At 38.4% G+C, this 18,667-nt stretch overlaps 1 protein-coding gene across 5 annotated transcripts in view; it reads left to right on the top strand.

Moving 5' to 3' along the window:
• BBS9 (Bardet-Biedl syndrome 9) overlaps positions 1-18,667 on the top strand; it is a 481,177-nt gene that overhangs the window by 108,036 nt on the left and 354,474 nt on the right. For all 5 annotated transcript variants that reach the window (XM_055590433.1, XM_055590432.1, XM_055590431.1 and 2 more), the window contains one exon: positions 13,092-13,266. In XM_055590433.1, the coding sequence (XP_055446408.1) occupies positions 13,092-13,266 (175 nt within the window). The remainder of the gene's footprint in view (positions 1-13,091; positions 13,267-18,667) is intronic.

Raw genomic sequence — 18,667 nt, 5'->3', positions numbered from 1 at the left:
ACATCGAACCTTGTGATAAGAATTGACAGTTCAGGAAATTTAAAGTCCTTGTTGTCAGTATCCCCGATTCATTTTGATTTGCCTTTTAAATTGTATGAGTTTAGATGAAGTTGAACCTCAGCTAAGAATCTCCTGGCATTATTTTTTTCACAACTTAATTTAATTGGCTATAATGAATTCAGGGATGTAAACTTTTAATACACTGATGATTTTAGGATTGAGAGTTAATAATATACAAAAAGCAAATATTTAGCTTTTGGAGTTATTTCTTTATGGGACTGATAATATTTGCAAATAAATTAGTATTTATACAAAATACATAAATTGTTTTCTTTTTAGAATATTTTTGGGGCAAGAGTTTTCTGGATTTCTTATCATGGCTAGTTATTACCTTGAGAAATTTATCTCACTTTCAAACCAGTTACTAAAAAAAATAGATCCCCAACCCTCACTGTTTAAGAATTTTCCTTTTGGATGAGAGAGAAGAAAGGAATGCTAATAAATAATGGGCTCTGCTGTATGATATCATCTATCTTGTCTTTCTTATGTCATCCTGCAAAAAACATCAATAAAAGAGAGGCAGGGTGGGGTTCGGGGAAGAATCTGGGTGTGTGTGTGTTGGGGGAGGGAACAGAGGCAGGGGCAGCTCATTGACAGAGAGGGCTTTCAGACGCACTCATAATGTACTTCTTTAGAGATTTCAGTAGTGACCATGTTAGAGAAATTGCCATTTTGAGGAAAGTAAGCTTAAAATAGAAAATCATGTTGGATAGACAGAAACGCACACAGACCTAGGTTTTGAGAGATTTTCCATAGTTCTTGAAGTCTTAAAAAAAACCCTTTGCTTTGGCAGAAAGGGTGAAGTTCTGATTTGGTGTGTGCTTCTTCCCACATTAAATTTTATCCTTTTTGGTCTGAAGGATTTTTTTCCTTATAATTTTAAATTATTCACATAATTTGGTCTGTAAGAAACTAGTAATCCAGTAACATTAATTACTTACCATTTATTGAAAGCTTACCAGGTACCAGCCAGCATATGTTTTTTGTATTTTGTCCTGACTATGGCATCATACAATCTTCTCCTATACAACTGCTTTGCAGACGAGGAAACCTGCTAGAGCTTTCAGGGCTGAAATAAGTTTGCAGCAAATCTGGGCTTCAGCTGTGGCTTTGCCATCAGTTCTGATGAGAATGCCTGCCATCTGTATCAGCAGTGTCTCCCACCACTCAACATCCTCCCTCAGTGTTTACTGATCTTATTCCTCTTCAAACGTGGCTCTCTTTTAATCCTGTAATCCAAGACTTTGAATGGGGTGCTTTCTGCTTTTGCTTTCCTGAATGTCTGGCAAACTCTTTCTCAGCCTGCAAAACCCAAGTGTTATTTCTCTTCTGAAGCTTTTCTTAATTTTTCCAGATACTGTTAATCATACTTCCATACATCATCTTTTAAATTATTTTAGTATACCTCTGTACTCACATTGTTATAACTCCCATGTTCTGAGAGTAGCAACTGTCTCTCCTAGCACATGCTAGGTACAGTGAATGTTTGTGGAATTTGTTGAATGAATGTGAATTCTGGAGAGTATTATCAAACCTATCATGATCATTGCATCTGACAATGTAATTCACCCAATATTTTGTGGATGCAAGTGATAATATAATGTTTAGGACCTCCTTTTAAACTCTAATACTGCATTCATATTGAATCTGTCACATGTAATGCTAATTTAATGAATGGTCGTAATTTCTTTATAATATGTTATTACCCTTGTTCACAGTTGGGGGGGGTGGAAATTGTGATAAATAACTTGGTGGAACACACACTAGTGGTCTTTGTAAGTGTATTAAAGTTCCTATTAAAAAGAGACACATTAAAATGTCAAGAGGCAAGTTCATAGGAAGAGTTAGTATGTAGTCCCAATTTTTATTTTTTTGAGTCTTAAAGTAATTACTCTCATGAAGTTATTTATTGGGGTAACACTTGAATAATAGTTGAGAATTTGTATAATTTTTTCCTGGTACATACTTAAAAATGTTAACCATTTAGCTCAACACATGTATCCTATTTGTTGATTTCCCCTGTTTTCTTAGGGCTTTAAGAAATGATATTTAATGGAAAGTTTACAATCTTGCAGGCTGTAGAAATCCACCTACCATTGTTTTTAAGTCAGTATCTGTTGAAATCCTACTTTGAACATTTTTCCATCCTTGCTCACAGCAAACATGTTGTATCATTTTTGAGTTACGTTTGCATAAAGATTAATAAGTTAGCATTTCAGTTTTTCTGTAACAACAACAAAACCTTTTTCCGTGCATGCATAAGGCAAGCGAGCGGAAGTTCCACAGACTCTTGGACTCTTCTGTTCGTATGCATCAGCCTCTTGATGTTTCCTGTCTGCCTTTGGACTACCTATACAGCTGTTTTTCATGTGTTTGTCAGACTTGGAGAAGGACCAAGTCTTTTTGACAGCTGCATGCTGAACTGCAATATGCGCTTGGCCACAGGTCACGTTTGCATTTCTTCACTTGTATTTTTCCTCAGTGTGTAAAAGAAATATGAGCATAGAGAGATTCAGAAAGCATGTAGCATGCTGAGTAATGGTAGTCTCCCTTCATGTACGCCTCTGCCCTTACTCTGCTACATAGATTCCACGGGAAGAAAAAGACAGCAGAAAAAGGGAGGAAATGGTATTCAGAACTACCCTCTATGGGCCCCTTGTTGCTATAATAATGAATGATGGAAAATGCTCTGGGTCATGCATGGTGGAAGGAACCGAGATGGGTGCACGCACACATAGACACACACACACACGCACACACACAAGGCTACAGACCATTTTAGTGAATGGGCTATAATTTAGTAAAATTATAACAGTTAAACTAGCAGGCAATCAACATATAATTGATTACCAGTTTATGCATCATGTTAAAGCTTTGACTGGATGATATTTTATCACCAGGAAATGGGATACACTTTTAAATAAATACTCATTTCATGAAGTTGCCATAATGGAACTTTCTTGCTTTCACTCACCCATCCCCACAGTCACAGAATTTTTTCTTTGGAAGTGAAAAATACCGATTTCCAAAATTCTTTCACAGTGGTTTTGCCAGGTCTTTTTGTCAGTTTGTCCTTAGATCTTGCAATTAGCATTTCAAATCACAATGCTTATTTTTCTCTCATCATGGTTAAGATTAATGAGATAAACATCAGATTTTAAATTCTGATGAAATCTCCAAACCTTCCTAATTATTTCAATGCTTTTTGAGGAAGCATCCCTTAGATATTGTCATCTTTTCAATCTGTTGCTTTTACATTTCGTGCCCTATTGGTAAAACTTGATCCATTTCATTATATCAAATCTAGCTGCCTCTGTATCTTTTCCTAATATGTTCTCTTTCCTCTTGCAGAAATTTCCTCTGCTTTTCCCTTTGATTCCTTTTCATTCCATCTGTCCTTCTCAGTCTAGGCATTCTCAGTCCAGAGGTAGGCTACATCCAGCCTCTATCATGAAACCTTTCACAGGAAACTCACCATAATGAAGTGCTTTGGTTTTCTATAGTACTTAGTCTGTTTCACATCATTTAGATTGTATTTGTTAGCATACATTTGGAGAAGGAAATGGCAACCCACTCCAGTGTTCCTGCCTGGAGAATCCCAGGGATGGGGGAGCCTGGTGGGCTGCCGTCTATGGGGTCTCACAGAGTCGGACACGACTGAAGCGACTTAGCAGCAGCATACATTATTTTAAAAAATGGATCTACTGTGCTATAATGGAGTCAGATTCTGGTTTGAATATTGTCATTTTTTAATTCTTTGGCATTAGACGGATTATTTAAGCTCTGTGGTTTTCAGTCTTCTCATGTGTAAAATGAGGCTGTTGTTAGTAAAGCATGTAGCTGTATGCTGGGTAAATGTTTAGCACGAAGGTGGGAACATAACAGGTGCTCAGTAAATGGCAGGAGTAATTTGCTGTTCTGTGTTTCTTACAGCTCCTAATATAACACTGAGCATGTGGTAAAGGCCGAGTATGGTTCATGGCTAGGTCATTTAAATAGCTCCTGAAATCCCATCGCTTTTACGAAGGCTTCCTGTTGGCTGCTGTATTAGAACTACAGAACTTTCATGGCTTCTCTAGACCATTCTTTCTTTTCCCATTATCTGTAAGGGGAGCCTTTGGTATGTTTTCTGAAGTGACTTCCAAAACAGTGATTTGAAGGAATTATTTATTTATTTTTGAGTAATGTTTTGGATTGATCCCTACATTTTTCTGAACACCAGTGGCCAGGATTGTAATAAATAAAGCATTTTTCATGTACTTAAAATGCAGTATGTGAAGCACATAGAATAGAGTCTCAGCCAATCTGAGCTGCAGATGAATAAATTATTCTGCCTAGCTTACTTCAGCTCAACAGATGTTTATTAATGTATCTCCTATGTGGCAGGCATTTTCTAATTGTTGGATTTACAAAGATGAGTAAGGTTTACCTTCCTGCCTTTGAGTTTAACCTAGAGTTAATGAGAGACACAAAAATAGATCATTTCGGTCAGTCACTAGTTGTGAGATGAAGGTAAGGGTGGGGCTCTCCAGGATCACAGTTGGAGGGTAATTGAAGGGAAAGAGAAGGTTTCTGGGAAGACAAGAGCTTCAGCCTGTGATGTCTCTCAGGGGACAAATGGTTTGATCCACTTGGCTCAGGGACAGAGACCCAACTCAGCTTCAATATTCATGAGAATTTATTACCTGTAAGGTTCATGAAAAGGTTTGGCTCCAAGTGAGACTTGATGCACTAGCTCAAATAGTTCAGAGCTGATCTCTTAACTGCACCCTTGTAAAAGTCAAATGGCTTCTGTGATTCCAGACCTTATCCGCCTCACATGTGACTCCCCGGGGGGAAGAGTAAGGTTTTCTTTCGTTTCATCTCAGTTTAGGGATTTAGTTTCTTTCATTGGCTGTAAATTATAACCATCCTTTAACCAATCACTGTAACTAGTGGGATCCTAATTAGTTTACATAAGTCAGGGCCTACCTATTCTCAAGTTTAGAATGAAGTCAGTCTCATTCAAGCTTTGTGGCTAAAGATGGGAGGAGAGGGGGAATGGATGACCAGGATGCATCCAGTATATATTCACTATCCCAGCGGAAGACAATTGTGGGAGTTTTTTTTTTTTGAAAGGTAATAATATAAGCAAAAGCAAGGAAGTGTGCACCAACATGATGTGCGTGGGAGACAGCAAATATTTAAATATTAATACAGCATATAGTGTTAAACTTAGAGAAAAATTATAAAAATAATAATGTGATGCAGTATTTAACCCCTCCTGGATCTTCTGATTTTCATACATTGCTTAATTTAATTCTCACAACACCTAACTAGGTAGGTACATCATCTTGTAGGTGAGTACTGGGTACTAGGTAGGTGCATCAACTTGTAGATAAGGAATTTGAGCCCAAAGTAACAGCTAATAATTGGTTGAGCTGGACTAAACTCAGATTATCTGACTCTAGAGGCAGCCCATGGGGACATGACAGTATAGTACTTTCCTCTGTATTGCTAGAGTTTCTGCAAAAAAGACTTCATATATCATGCTAAAGAGCCAGGTTTTGTCTGGGGCTCAAGTTTTCTTCAAGCTCTGGGTCTGTTGTAACATGTGAAAACAGTGGTTCTCAAACTTGATCATGCATCAGATAACCTCTTGTTGTCGTTGCTTAGTCACTAAGTTGTGTCCAACAATTTTTGGACCCCGTGGACTGTAGCCTGCCAGGCTCTTCTGTCAGTGGGGTTGTCCAGGCAAGAATACTGGAATGGGTTGCTGTTTCCTTTTCCTGGGCATCTTCCTGACCCAGGGATTGAACCCATGTCTCCTGCATTGACAGGTGGATTCTTTACTACTAAGCTACTAGGGAATACTGAAACAACCTCTAGGGGCTTGTTAAAACCTAGACTTCTTGGGCCCTAACACCCGAGTTTCTGATTCCATAGATTTAGAGTGGGACTATAGGATTTGCATTTCTAAGAATTTCCTTAGACAATACTGATGCTGGTGGTCTGGGGGCCAAAATTTGAGGAGCATTTCTTTGAGGTCTTTGGGAGGCTTTGGTTTAGTGACATTCAACATATTGAAATGAACTTAAATTTTACTGGTACTTTTACCTGGAAGTATACATGTCTTGATCTCACATTCTTTAATAATACAGAGACTGTATTTTGGTTACAGTAGTATCCTCCCCCATAGGTCAATGAAACAATGTTTTTCATTGATTGGATTTCTTCTGTCTCTGATTCTTGACTTACTAAGATTAAATGTATTGCCCTCCTCCTAGGTCCTGCTCAACTTGTCAGTGCTCACTATTCTCCTTGATGGTTAAAAAAAGTACATTTGTATACAAAAGAAATATATTTGAACACTTTACTTTGTTTACATTTTTATTGTGAAAAATTTAAATATCAGAATAACATGAGTTTCCGTATTAACACCATTTAGAGTCAACAGTTGTAAATGTTTAACATATACATGTATACACAATTTTTTTGTGAATGTTTGTAGTCAAATTACAGATCTTGTGCCACTTCACTCATAACTGTTGAAACACATATTTAATGAGAACATTCTCTTATGTAATCACACCATGATCACACTTAAGAAAATTAACAATAATTCCTGCTGTTATCTAACATGCATTCACATTCCAATTTCCCCACTTGTTCCAATGTCTTCTATATCTGGTTGTGTTTTGGTAACAGGGTCTAATCAAGTGAAATTAAATTTTAAGAGTCAGCAAAGCTGGATGGGTCTTTATGCTCAGATAAGTTCTATGTTATTTAAGATACAAATTTGGTTGCTTTAATAAAGACCCAGCTTAATTAAGGAAGATGTTTATTTCTGTCAAATTTGATCACTTGGAGATAAAGTGGTCCAGGACTGATAGGCAGCTCTTTTGCTTTCAATATGTGTCTTCTATCTCTGAGGCCAGGATAGCTGTTCCAGCCCTATCATCATGCTGGGAAGAGAGGAAAAGAGTGTATACTCATTCCTTTTAAGGATATGTCTGGATGGTGCACATATCACCTTGCTCCTGTCTCACTGGCAAGAAAGTAATCATATGATATATCTGTTGTACAGGCCTGGAGATATAGGCTTTAATTCTGTCTGGATGGCTATGTGTCTAGAGGTAATTCAAGTACACATAGCACCCATACAATCTCATACCTTATGGTTTGAAAGCTTTAATATAATTAGTAGATAAAGAATAGATAAAAAAATTAAAACAGTGGCTAAAACACCTACTATGCATTATAAAAGAATTTGAGCATTGAGGGAATACTCTTCAAAACAGCATTAACAGGAACAATCTCTTTTTCTTTAGAGATGCCAGAGTGAATCAGATGTGTGTTTAGTGAACATATACTAAGACAATATTCAACCTGAAACATTTCTCAGATAATTTAAAAATGGTTAAATTTATTGAATCAATCAAGAGGGGGTGGAGTATGTTGCAGTAATAAGCACCGAAAATCACAGTGTGTTTTCTTTTAAAAACACTCCTTTGGCAACACGTTTTTCTTTTTAAAAATTGCCCTCGTTTCCATAATCAGATACAGTAATAAGATCACCATCAATTTCTATACAATTTCATTTGTTTTTGAGTAAAGTATTCTTTAAACTTCAACATTTAGGTATATATACTATATTGACTCTGTTGTCGCTCAGTCGTGTCCGACTCTTTGCAACCCTATGGACTGTAGCCCGCCAAGCTCCTCTGTCCATGGAATTCTTCAGGCAAGAATAGTGCAATGGGTTGCCATGCCCTTCTCCAGTATTGACCCTGATATCAAGGTAATATGAAATAGTTACTATAGGACTTACTGTACACAGTAAGTATGAGTTCGAGATGACAAATTAATTAGAAAACTGACCTTTTGTTTATTCCCTTAGTGTAACTTGATTTTCCTTTGACAGAATTCTTCCCTTTGTGATATTTAGACAATAGTATATAGTAATCACACTAGCAGGTGAAAAGTTAGAGTCACTGGATCTTTCTCAGATTAGAGATACTATTAATTCAGTCGCTCAGTTGTGTTCGATTCCTTGTGACCCCATGAACTGCAGCATGCCAGGCTTCCCTGTCCATCACCAGCTCCGAGAGCTTGCTCAGACTCATGTCCATCGAGTCAGTGATGCCATCCAACCATATTATCCTCTGTTGTTCCCTTTGCCTCCTGCCTTCAATCTTTCCCAGCATCAGGGTCTTTTCCAATGAGTGAGTTCTTCGCAACAGGTGGCCAAAGTATTGGAGATTCAGCTTCAGCATCAGTCCTTCCAATGAATATTCAGGACTGATATCCTTTAGGATGGAAAAGAGTCCTTGGACTCCTTTCTGTCCAAGGGACTCTCAAGAGTCTTCTCCAACACCACAGTTCCAAAGCATCAATTCTTCGGTGCTCAGTTTTCTTTATAGTCCAACTGTCACATCCATACATGACTACTGGAAAAACCATAGCCTTGACCAGACGGACCTTTGTTGGTAAAGTAGTGTCTCTGCTTTTTAATGTGCTGTCTAGGTTGGTCATAGCTTTTCTTCCAAGGAGCAAGTGTCTTTTAATTTCACGGCTGCAGTCACCATCTGCAGTGATTTTGGAGCCTAAGAAAATAAAGTCTGTCACTGTTTCCATTGTTTCCCTATCTATTTGCCATGAAGTTATGGGACCAGATGCCATGATCTTAGTTTTCTGAATGTTGAGTTTTAAGCCAACTTTTTCACTCTCCTTTTTCACTTTCATCAAGAGACTGTTTAATTCTTCTTTGCTTTCTCCTGTAAAGGTGGTGTCATCTGCATATCTGAGGTTACTGATATTTCTCCTGGCAATCTTAATTCCGGCTTGTGCTTCATCCAGCTCAGCATTTTGTATGATGTACTCTGCATATAAGTTAAATAAGCAGGGTGACAATATACAGCCTTGATGTACTCCTTTCCCAATTTGGAACCAATCGGTTGTTCCATGTATGGGTTTAAATGTTGCTTCTTGACCTTCATACAGATTTCTCAGGAGGCTGGTCAGGTGGTCTGATATTCCCATCTCTTTCAGAATTTTCCACAGTTTATTGTGATCCACACTGTCAAAGGCTTTGGCGTAGTCAATAAAGCAGAAGTAGATGTTCTTCTGGAACTCTCTTGCTTTTTCCATGATTCAACAGATGTTGGCAATTTAATCTCTGGTTCCTCTGCCTTTTCTAAATCCAGCTTGAACATCTGGAATTTCATGGTTCATGTACTGTTGAAGCCTGGCTTGGAGAATTTTGAGCATTACTTTGCTAGCGTGTGAGATGAGTAAAATTGTGAGGTAGTTTGAGCATCTTTGGCATTGCCTTTCTTTGGGATTGGAATGAAAACTGACCTTTTCCAATCCTGTGGCCACTGTTGAGTTTTCCAAATTTGCCAGCATATTGATTGCAGCACTTTGACAGCATCATCTTTTAGGATTTGAAATATCTCAACTGGAATTCCATCACCTCCACTAGCTTTGTTCATAGTGATGCTTCCTGAGGCCTCCTTGATTTCACATTCCAGCATGTCTGGCGCGAGGTAAGGGATCATGGTTATCTGGGTTGTGAAGATCTTTATTGTATAGCTCTTCTATGTATTCTTGCCACCTCTTCTTAATATATTCTGCTTCTGTTAGGTTTCTATACATATGTTAGACATACTATTTCTGTTCTTTATTGTGCCCATCTTTGTATGAGATGTTCCCTTCAGTTCAGTTCAGTTCAGTTGCTCAGTCGTGTCCAACTCTTTGCGACCCCATGAATTGCAGCACGCCAGGCCTCCCTGTCCATCACCAAATCCCGGGGTTCACTCAGACTCACGTCCATCGAGTCAGTGATGCCATCCAGTCATCTCATCCTCTGTCTTCCCCTTCTCCTCCTGCCCCCAATCCCTAACAACATCAGAGTCTTTTCCAGTGAGTCAACTCTTTGCATGAGGTGGCCAAAGTATTGGAGTTTCAGCTTCAGCATCATTGCCTCCAAAGAAATCCCAGGGCTGATCTCCTTCAGAATGGACTGGTTGGATCTCCTTGCAGTCCAAGGGACTCTCAAGAGTCTCCTCCAACATCACAATTCAAAAGCATCAATTCTTCGGCACTCAGCCTTCTTCACAGTCCAACTCTCACATCCATACATGACCACAGGAAAAACCATAGCTTTGACTAGACGGACCTTTGTTGGCAAAGTAATGTCTCTGCTTTTGAATATGCTATCTAGGTTGGTCATAACTTTCCTTCCAATGAGGAAGCGTCTTTTAATTTCATGGCTGCAATCACCATCTGCAGTGATTTTGGAGCCCAGGAAAATAGAGTCTGACACTGTTTACACTATTTCCCCATCTATTTCCCATGAAGTGATGGGACCAGATGCCATGATCTTTGTTTTCTGAATGTTGAGCTTTAAGCCAACTTTTTCACTCTCCACTTTCACTTTCATCAAGAGGCTTTTGAGTTCCTCTTCACTTTCTGCCATAAGGGTGGTGTCATCTGCATATCTGAGGTTATTGATATTTCTCCCGGCAATCTTGATTCTAGCTTGTGTGCTTCTTCCAGCCCAGCATTTCTCATGATGTACTCTGCATATAAGTTAAATAAGCAGGGTGATAATATATAGCCTTGACGTACTCCTTTTCCTATTTGGAACCAGTCTGTTGTTCCATGTCCAGTTCTAACTGTTGCTTCCTGACCTGCATACCTGTTTCTCAAGAGGCAGGTCAGGTGGTCTGGTATTCCCATCTCTTGAAGAATTTTCCACAGTTTCTTGTGATCCACACAGTCAAAGGCTTTGGCATAGTCAATAAAGCAGAAGTAGATGTTTTTCTGGAACTCTCTTGCTTTTTCCATGATCCAGCGGATATTGGCAATTTGATCTCTGGTTCCTCTGCCTTTTCTAAAACCAGCTTGAACATCAGGAAGTTCACGGTTCATGTATTGCTGAAGCCTGGCTTGGAGAATTTTGAGCATTACTTTACTAGCATGTGAGATGAGCGCAATTGTGCAGTAGTTTGAGCATTCTTTGGCATTGCCTTTCTTTGGGATTGGAATGAAAACTGACCTTTTCCAGTCCTGTGGCCACTGCTGAGTTTTCCAAATTTGCCGGCATATTGAGTGCAGCACTTTCACAGCATCATCTTCCAGGATTTGAAATAGCTCAACTGGAATTCCATCACCTCCACTAACTTTGTTCGTAGTGATGCTTTCTAAGGCCCAGTTGACTTCACATTCCAGGATGTCTGGCTCTAGGTGAGTGATCACACCATCGTGATTATCTGGGTCGTGAAGATCTTTTTTGTACAGTTCTTCTGTGTATTCTTGCCACCTCTTCTTAATATCTTCTGCTTCTGTTAGGTCCATACCATTTCTGTCCTTTATTGAGCCGATCTTTGCATGAAATGTTCCCTTGGTATTTCTAATTTTCTTGAAGAGATCTCTAGTCTTCCCCATTCTGTTGTTTTCCCCTATTTCTGCATTGATCACCTAGGAAGGCTTTCTTATCTCTCCTTGCTATTCTTTGAAACTCTGCATTCAGATGCTTATATCTTTCCTTTTCTCCTTTGCTTTTTGCTTCTCTTCTTTTCACAGCTATTGGTAAGGCCTCCCCAGACAGCCATTTTGCTGTTTTGCATGTCTTTTTCTTGGAGATTGTCTTGGTTCCTGCCTCCTGTACAATGTCACGAACCTCCGTCCGTAGTTCTTCAGGCACTCTGTCTATCGGATGTAATCCCTTGAATCTATTTGTCAATTCCATTGTATAATTGTAAGGGATTTGATTTAGGTCTTACCTGAATGGTCTAGTGGGTTTCCCTACTTTCTTCAGTTTAAGTCTGAATTTGGCAATGAGGAGTTCATCATCTGATCCACAGTCAGCTCCTGGTCTTGTTTTTCCTGACTGGATAGAGACTGTACTATAGAAATCATCACCACTGTCATCTTCTCAGTGTATTTGAAGAATGGTGAACCTTGTAGTTAATATTTTTACAGACTAATGGTAGAAAACACTTCATAATCTGTTTATAGTTTGGGGGCTTCCCTGGTGGATCAGCTGGTAAAGAATCGGCCTGTGATTGGAAGACCTAAGTTCCTTCCCTGGGTTGTGAAGCTCGCCTGGAGAAGGGAACGGCTACCCACTCCAGTATTCTGGCCTGGAGAATTCCATGGACTACATTGTTTAGTCCATGGGGTTGCAAAGAGTCAAACATAACTGAGGAACTTACAGACTAATGCTGCTGCTGTTGCTAAGTCACTTCAGTTGTGCCCGACTCTGTGTGACCCCATAGACGGCTCCCCCCGTCCCTGGGATTCTCCAGGCCAGAATACTGGAGTAGGTTGCTATTTCCTTCTCCAAGGCATGCATACATGCTAAGTCGCTTCAGTCGTGTCTGACTCTGTGCAACCCTATGGACAGCAGCCCACCAAGCTCCTCTGCCCACGGGATTCTCCAGGCAAGAGTACTGGAGTGGGTTGCCATTTCCTTCTCCACTATAGACTAATACTTACCAATTGATAGTAGAAAACACTTCAAAATCAGTTGATAGTTTATGACAGTCGATGATTAGTATTATTAAGTATTAATTGTTTTCTCTCCCAACAGTGCTCAACGCTCATTTGTATAAAACTGGTGCTTAATACATGTCTGTGGATTTGGTGTGCTGTGTTTGACTGATGTTTAAGTCTTGTGAAAATATGGGCTGACATACTATGAAGACAAGAAATAGACTGGTGCAGAAAAGTTTATAGTTCTGATTTTGGAAAAAATAATATCTTGCAGAGTCATGACTGTTCTCAGGGATTATCTTGAGCTAGAAATTTTAGCTCATGTAAATGAAAACAAATATATTTAAAACTATAGACATGAATAGTGAAGAAACTGGGAAATGTGTATACAGTGAAATACAATAATCTTATAGCTTCATTGGTTTGTGTTCTAAGATTTAAGCTGCTCATTTTGCCCCTGGGGGGAAAAATTAACTTTGTGTTGAACAGCGATAAAATCATTGTATTTATAAAATGAATATGTCATTTAATTTCCTTTAATTTTTCTTTAGGTCGTGATTTAATCTGTATCCAGTCTGTGGATGGGATGCTGATGGTGTTTGAGCAGGAAAGCTATGCTTTTGGGAGGTTTCTCCCTGGTTCTCTTCTACCCGGCCCTCTTGCTTACAGTTCCCGTACAGATTCCTTCATTACTGTTTCTTCCTGCCATCAAGTGGAAAGCTACAAGTGAGTATGGATCCTGAATCTTTGGAATCACGATTTTTTGTGTGTGTGCATATGCTGGTGACAACAGAGGATGAAATGGTTAGATGGCATCACCGACTCAATGGACATGAGTTTGAGTGAACTCCGGGAGTTGGTGATGCACAGGGAGGGCTGGCGTGCTGCAATTCATGGGGTCGCAAAGAGTCGGAGATGACTGAGGAACTGAACTGAACTGATGCTGCTGATAAATTCTTTTCCACAAAGAGCTTGAATATTGCAAATAAAAAGGAGAGTGATTTTGTTGTTATAATGTAATTGTGGTGAGTTAGTGGATATAATTTACATATAAAATATTTGCAAGGCAGTATAGTGCAGAGATTGAGAGGAAGGATTTGGAGAGAGGCACACGTGGATTGAAGTCGATTTTGCGACTCACAGCTGTGTAAGACACTGGCCTTATCCTGAATGTGAAGGAGATAGCAACATCTATTTCGACGGATTAAGAAGGATTAAGTGTATGTTAAGTTACCATGGGGTGTGTGTGTACACTGTGTGTGTGCACGGGCGTGCATGTGCACTCAGCGGTGTCCAGCTTTTTGCAACCTTATGGACTGTAGCCCACCAGGCTTTTCTGTCCATGGAATTTTCCAAGCAAGGTTACTGGAGCAGGTTGCCATTTTCTTCCCTAGGGATTCTTCCTAACCCAGAGATGGAACCTGCATCTTTTCCGTCTCCTGCATTGGGAAATCGATTCTTTACCGCTAGTGCCACTCCATAGCAAATGCTCAGTAATTATTGTGATTGTTCCCTGAATTATAAATAATAAACACAGTGTGAATGAAAAAAACCCAGATACAAATACATATATAGAATGATTTTATAACAAAAAACAGAATGTATGTGACATGAGAAGAATACCGGGAAGAAATACAAGTGTTATTATGAGTGTTTTTAAAAGAACAGTTCACAGAAGTGAAGTATGAAAATGACCCTTTTCGCTAGAAAGTTTTATCGATTTTGGTGAATTGTGTTTGAGAAGAGACCCTTTTTTCTTCTACCAGCTGTTTCAATAAGAATTATGGTTTTGAGTTTTGGAGGCTATGCTTTTTGTTGGAAGAGAGAATAGGAAAAAAATGTAGATATCCGTTCTGGGAAAAGAAATAGTCTTGGAGAATTATAATATCTTCAGTAACTTTATTGTTGTTATCTTACTGATGGCAGCATTTAGAACTTTAAACATCTAGGCAGCACTTCATTATAGCCTTTCAGTATTGTTTCTGGCCACATGATTTTTCCCAAGGCGGGAAGGAAGTATATAAATTCATCAGGCAACAGCTGTAAATTTTTGCTTCAAGTTTTATTATTGTGTATATTGCAAGTTAACGTAGTTTTCCCTTGATAAGTGACCATCTACGCTTTGAGAATTATTGTTAAGGCAACGAGGATTTAAAACGCTGAAAATAAGCAAATATTTGTGACTAAGCAGAAGTTAACTGATGGAGGTAGTGTATCATTATGTCATATTCCTTCTACAATGCCTATGGCTCTTGTCCGAAGGAGATGAATAAGTTGTGGCATTGCTACTGGTAATAAATAAATATTATAATTGTTTTGAGACACTGAAAAAAAATCTGTATAATTCATTCAATCCTGCCAAAACTTAAGCAATATTGAGGAGATCTGGTTTTCAGCTTTCCACCCTAGTTCTTGCCAAATAGTGTGATACTGGGGTGTTACACTGGGGTCATGATATAAAGATTTGAATGTCCCATGACTTACTTTTTGAAATATGTGGATAGGAATTAATTTGGTAATAGCTCCAGGAGTGATTAGTTGAGGAAGCAATGTGTAGGTTTCTTTAATGTGAAGGTTTAATCTCACAGAAACTCATACTGTTTTAACTGTAGTGATTCTCCAGCATACTGATCTATTAAATTGATCTTCATATAGAACTAAAAAGTGCACACTTTATTTATTATGTGAATCTTTTATAATGGTAAAATGCATGGGATTTGTGATTATTATGAAATGATGACAATCAAGAGGGTTTATAATATTAAGTGGTATATTGTATTTATATACACTTTCAAGTATAATAGGTTAAATGATAATCACAGTTTTAAATGATAATCACAGGTGTAATTTAGGATGGGAGAAAGCATGAAAACTGTAGTTTTGGTCTTTGGAGGCTTCGTTAAATCTATAATCAGTTAAAAATATAATCAGTTAATAGAAAAGGCTTTTAAGACATAACTCATCTTCATTTTTGATATTGATATTTAATTAATTTGAATATAGATCAGTTATGTTCAGATAGGAACTGGAGAAGGCTATGAGTCTGAAACTTTAGTGTACATAAGAATCATCTGGGCCTCCTTTTATAAAATGTATGTTTGCTGATTCTCAAGCCCCAACCCTGTAGATCTTGATTTAGTAGGTGTGGGAAAAAGATCCAGAAATCATTACAAATACATGCTCCAGGTGCTTCTAATTCAGGGACACACTTTGAATGTTGTTTTTCTTTGAAAGTGAGAGAACTTTTTTTTTTTGGTAGAGAAGGGGCCTATGGCCATTCCCTTGGCCATGTTTTTGCCAACTTGGACCGTCTTCTATTTTTCTCTTTCTTTCCTTGTCAGCATTATTTAGGCAGTAAATCATGATCTGTCTACTTTTTTTCCCCTCTTACTCAGCTCTTGCTTCGCATTCTGATTGACATTCAGGTCTTTATCTTTTCAGTTGGATTTCTGTTTTTGTTATCTCTAATCTAGACTTTGACGGGCCTTTCTGATGTCTATTCTTTTAAAGTAGATGTTTAACAAGATCTACTTGTTAATGAATGAAGGAATGAAATGTTAATGTTATGTTAACATTATGTTAATGAAATGTTAATGAATGAAGGAATGAAAAGTTTATGAGAAAACCTTCTATTTTGTTACTGGAATCTTTCAATGAAAATGATTCTCACTAGCACAATCAAGAATGTTTCAGCTATAGTTGGAATGAACATAGTAATGCTTTGTATCCAGAGCTTCCAATTCTAGTAGAATTCTACGGGTTAAATTATCAAAGTTCCCAAATCTCCTGGCACGCTTTCAGGTGACAGCTATTTTTCATTTGAAAATAAATGATTTTGGAGGGTTTACTTTTGTATTTCCGTGACACCTCAATCCATCTTTTAGTTACTTGCCGCTGTTTTTATGATGTGATACAAAAGAGCACTAAATTATATGGTTGAGTTTGTCATTGGTGCTCTATGGGACCTGTTAAGCATTTGTGACTTTTGGTTCAAAAAATACCATGGTTCACCTGGACTTGCTATATCTGTGCTTAGTGCCTTTCTGTTCTGAAAAATACGTATGACAGTCTTTCATGACATTTTTTTTTTACATTGGACCTGATTATTCTTTCAGCACTTTTAATAAGGGAATTTTATTCTTTAGCTTATATCACTGAACACTTGAGTGATAAGAAAAAATATCCAAATGTTTTATTTCAGAATTTCCAAGTCTGCTTGGAATTGTTCAGTTTTGGAAATAGATTTCCAGGTACATTATTGATCCCAGTTAAGCGAACTTAAGAAAGATTGTAAAATAAATGCAATTGGAAGTTTGTCATCATCTAAATTTATTGCCAGTTATGTTTAGTAATAAAATCCTCTTCTGAGCTGTCTTACAGGAAGAGAACTGTTCTGGATTTAGAAATCAGAAGTGAATTCTGGCTGTGTCTCTGCATGTTGTTTTGATGTTAATGAGACCACTTTAGGGGTTCACTTATGCCTCAGATGAAATAATAACTCTCTACAGTTATATAAGATGCTTCAAACAGCTCAAAAGCTTTGGATTTTTGCAACAAGCTCATTAATATCCATAATATCCTCTGGTAGGTTGGTGTCTGCAGGAAATGAACTGCCTATGTTAATTATTGCCTGAGGTTAGATCCATTAGGACTGGTCCATTAGGAGCAGCTCTGGACTGATGTTTTTGTCACCAGTGCACACTATTTCTGTTATCATGAACCAGGAAGACTAAAGGAATCCTATTTGGTCAGAGTGTGAGGTGTAATTATTTGGCAGTTTTGAAGACCTAGGGATATTGAAGGTCATTCTCAGATGGTATTTGCTGCAACTGCCTATGGAATTTTTTAGCATGGTTTTACAAGGTTGAGATCTTAAGCCTGCTACCATTTTTTTGGTCTCATTTCCTATGACTTATTCCTGTCTGCCAGGCGTCTCTCCTAAGCTCCTGCCATGGCCTTTGATGTCTCTTTTACTGCTACATGCCTTTGCATGTGTTGTTTGCTTTGCCATAATGTTTCTTAGTCTTTAACAGCATGATGAGTTTTCACTCTTTCTTCAAAACCTAGCTTTCTCCTCCTTAACTGATACTAAGAACATATATATTTCTTCCACCCGTTGAAGGAAGGGGCACCCCTTCCAGGCCCTGAAACTGAGCTCTTGTCTAACACTTGGAAATGAATTGTCCGAGGAGACACATGTGCTGACAAAGCAAGAGATTTTATTGGGAAAGGGCACCCAGGTGGAGAGCAGTAGGGTAAGGGAACCCAGGAGAAGCTCGCAGTCTTGGGTTTTATGGTGATGGGATTAGTTTCCGGGTGGTCTTTAGCCAATCATTCTGACTCAGAGTCCTTCCTAGTGGTGCACGCCTTGTTCAACCAAGATGGATGCCAGAGAGAAGGATTCTGGGAGGTGGTCGGACATGTGGTGTCTCCTTTTGACCATTCCTGAACTCTTCTGGTTGGTGGTGGCTTATTAGTTCCATGGTCCTTACCAGGACCTCCTGTCGTAAAACAACTCATGCAAATGGTTACTATGGTGCCTGGCCAGGGTGGGCGGTTTCAGTCAGTGTGCTTCCCCTAACATACCCATGTTACCTGTTTCTGCCATCATATTCCTTTGGTACTTATGTACGTACCAGTCAACACAGTGTACTCTGAGTTACACTTATTTGTTTGTATTATATATGAATCTCCTCAACTACTTTGGAAGGTCCTGGTGAATATAGGTCATGTAGTAGTTTTCCCTCTTGTTAAGGCTTGTATGAGATCCCTACTATATGTTTATTGAATGAATGAACTTTATATGCATTAAGCTTTCTTATTAACTGGAAGACCGGTTTTCATGAATGTACTGTAAAATCTATCATAATTCATAGTCATTCTTCATTCACTGAAAATTGGAGGCTTTTTACAAATGAAATATTGCTGACTGGAATAGAATACGAGTTGGTATATAACATTGAAATACTAGTGTACATTTTAGTGCTTATTTAGATATTCTACATTGCCTTTCTTCATTAAGGTCCCTGATGTTTACACTATCAGACATCTTTCTCTTAGACAATAGGAGCTATCAGAATATATCTCTTTACTAACTTTTCTCTTAACTATAGAAAGTGGAAAGGGA

The sequence above is a fragment of the Bubalus kerabau genome, chromosome 8 (assembly GCF_029407905.1).
Source record: "Bubalus kerabau isolate K-KA32 ecotype Philippines breed swamp buffalo chromosome 8, PCC_UOA_SB_1v2, whole genome shotgun sequence".
Classification (NCBI taxonomy): Eukaryota; Metazoa; Chordata; class Mammalia; order Artiodactyla; family Bovidae; genus Bubalus; species Bubalus kerabau.
This window is presented reverse-complemented; position numbering and strand designations above follow the sequence as displayed.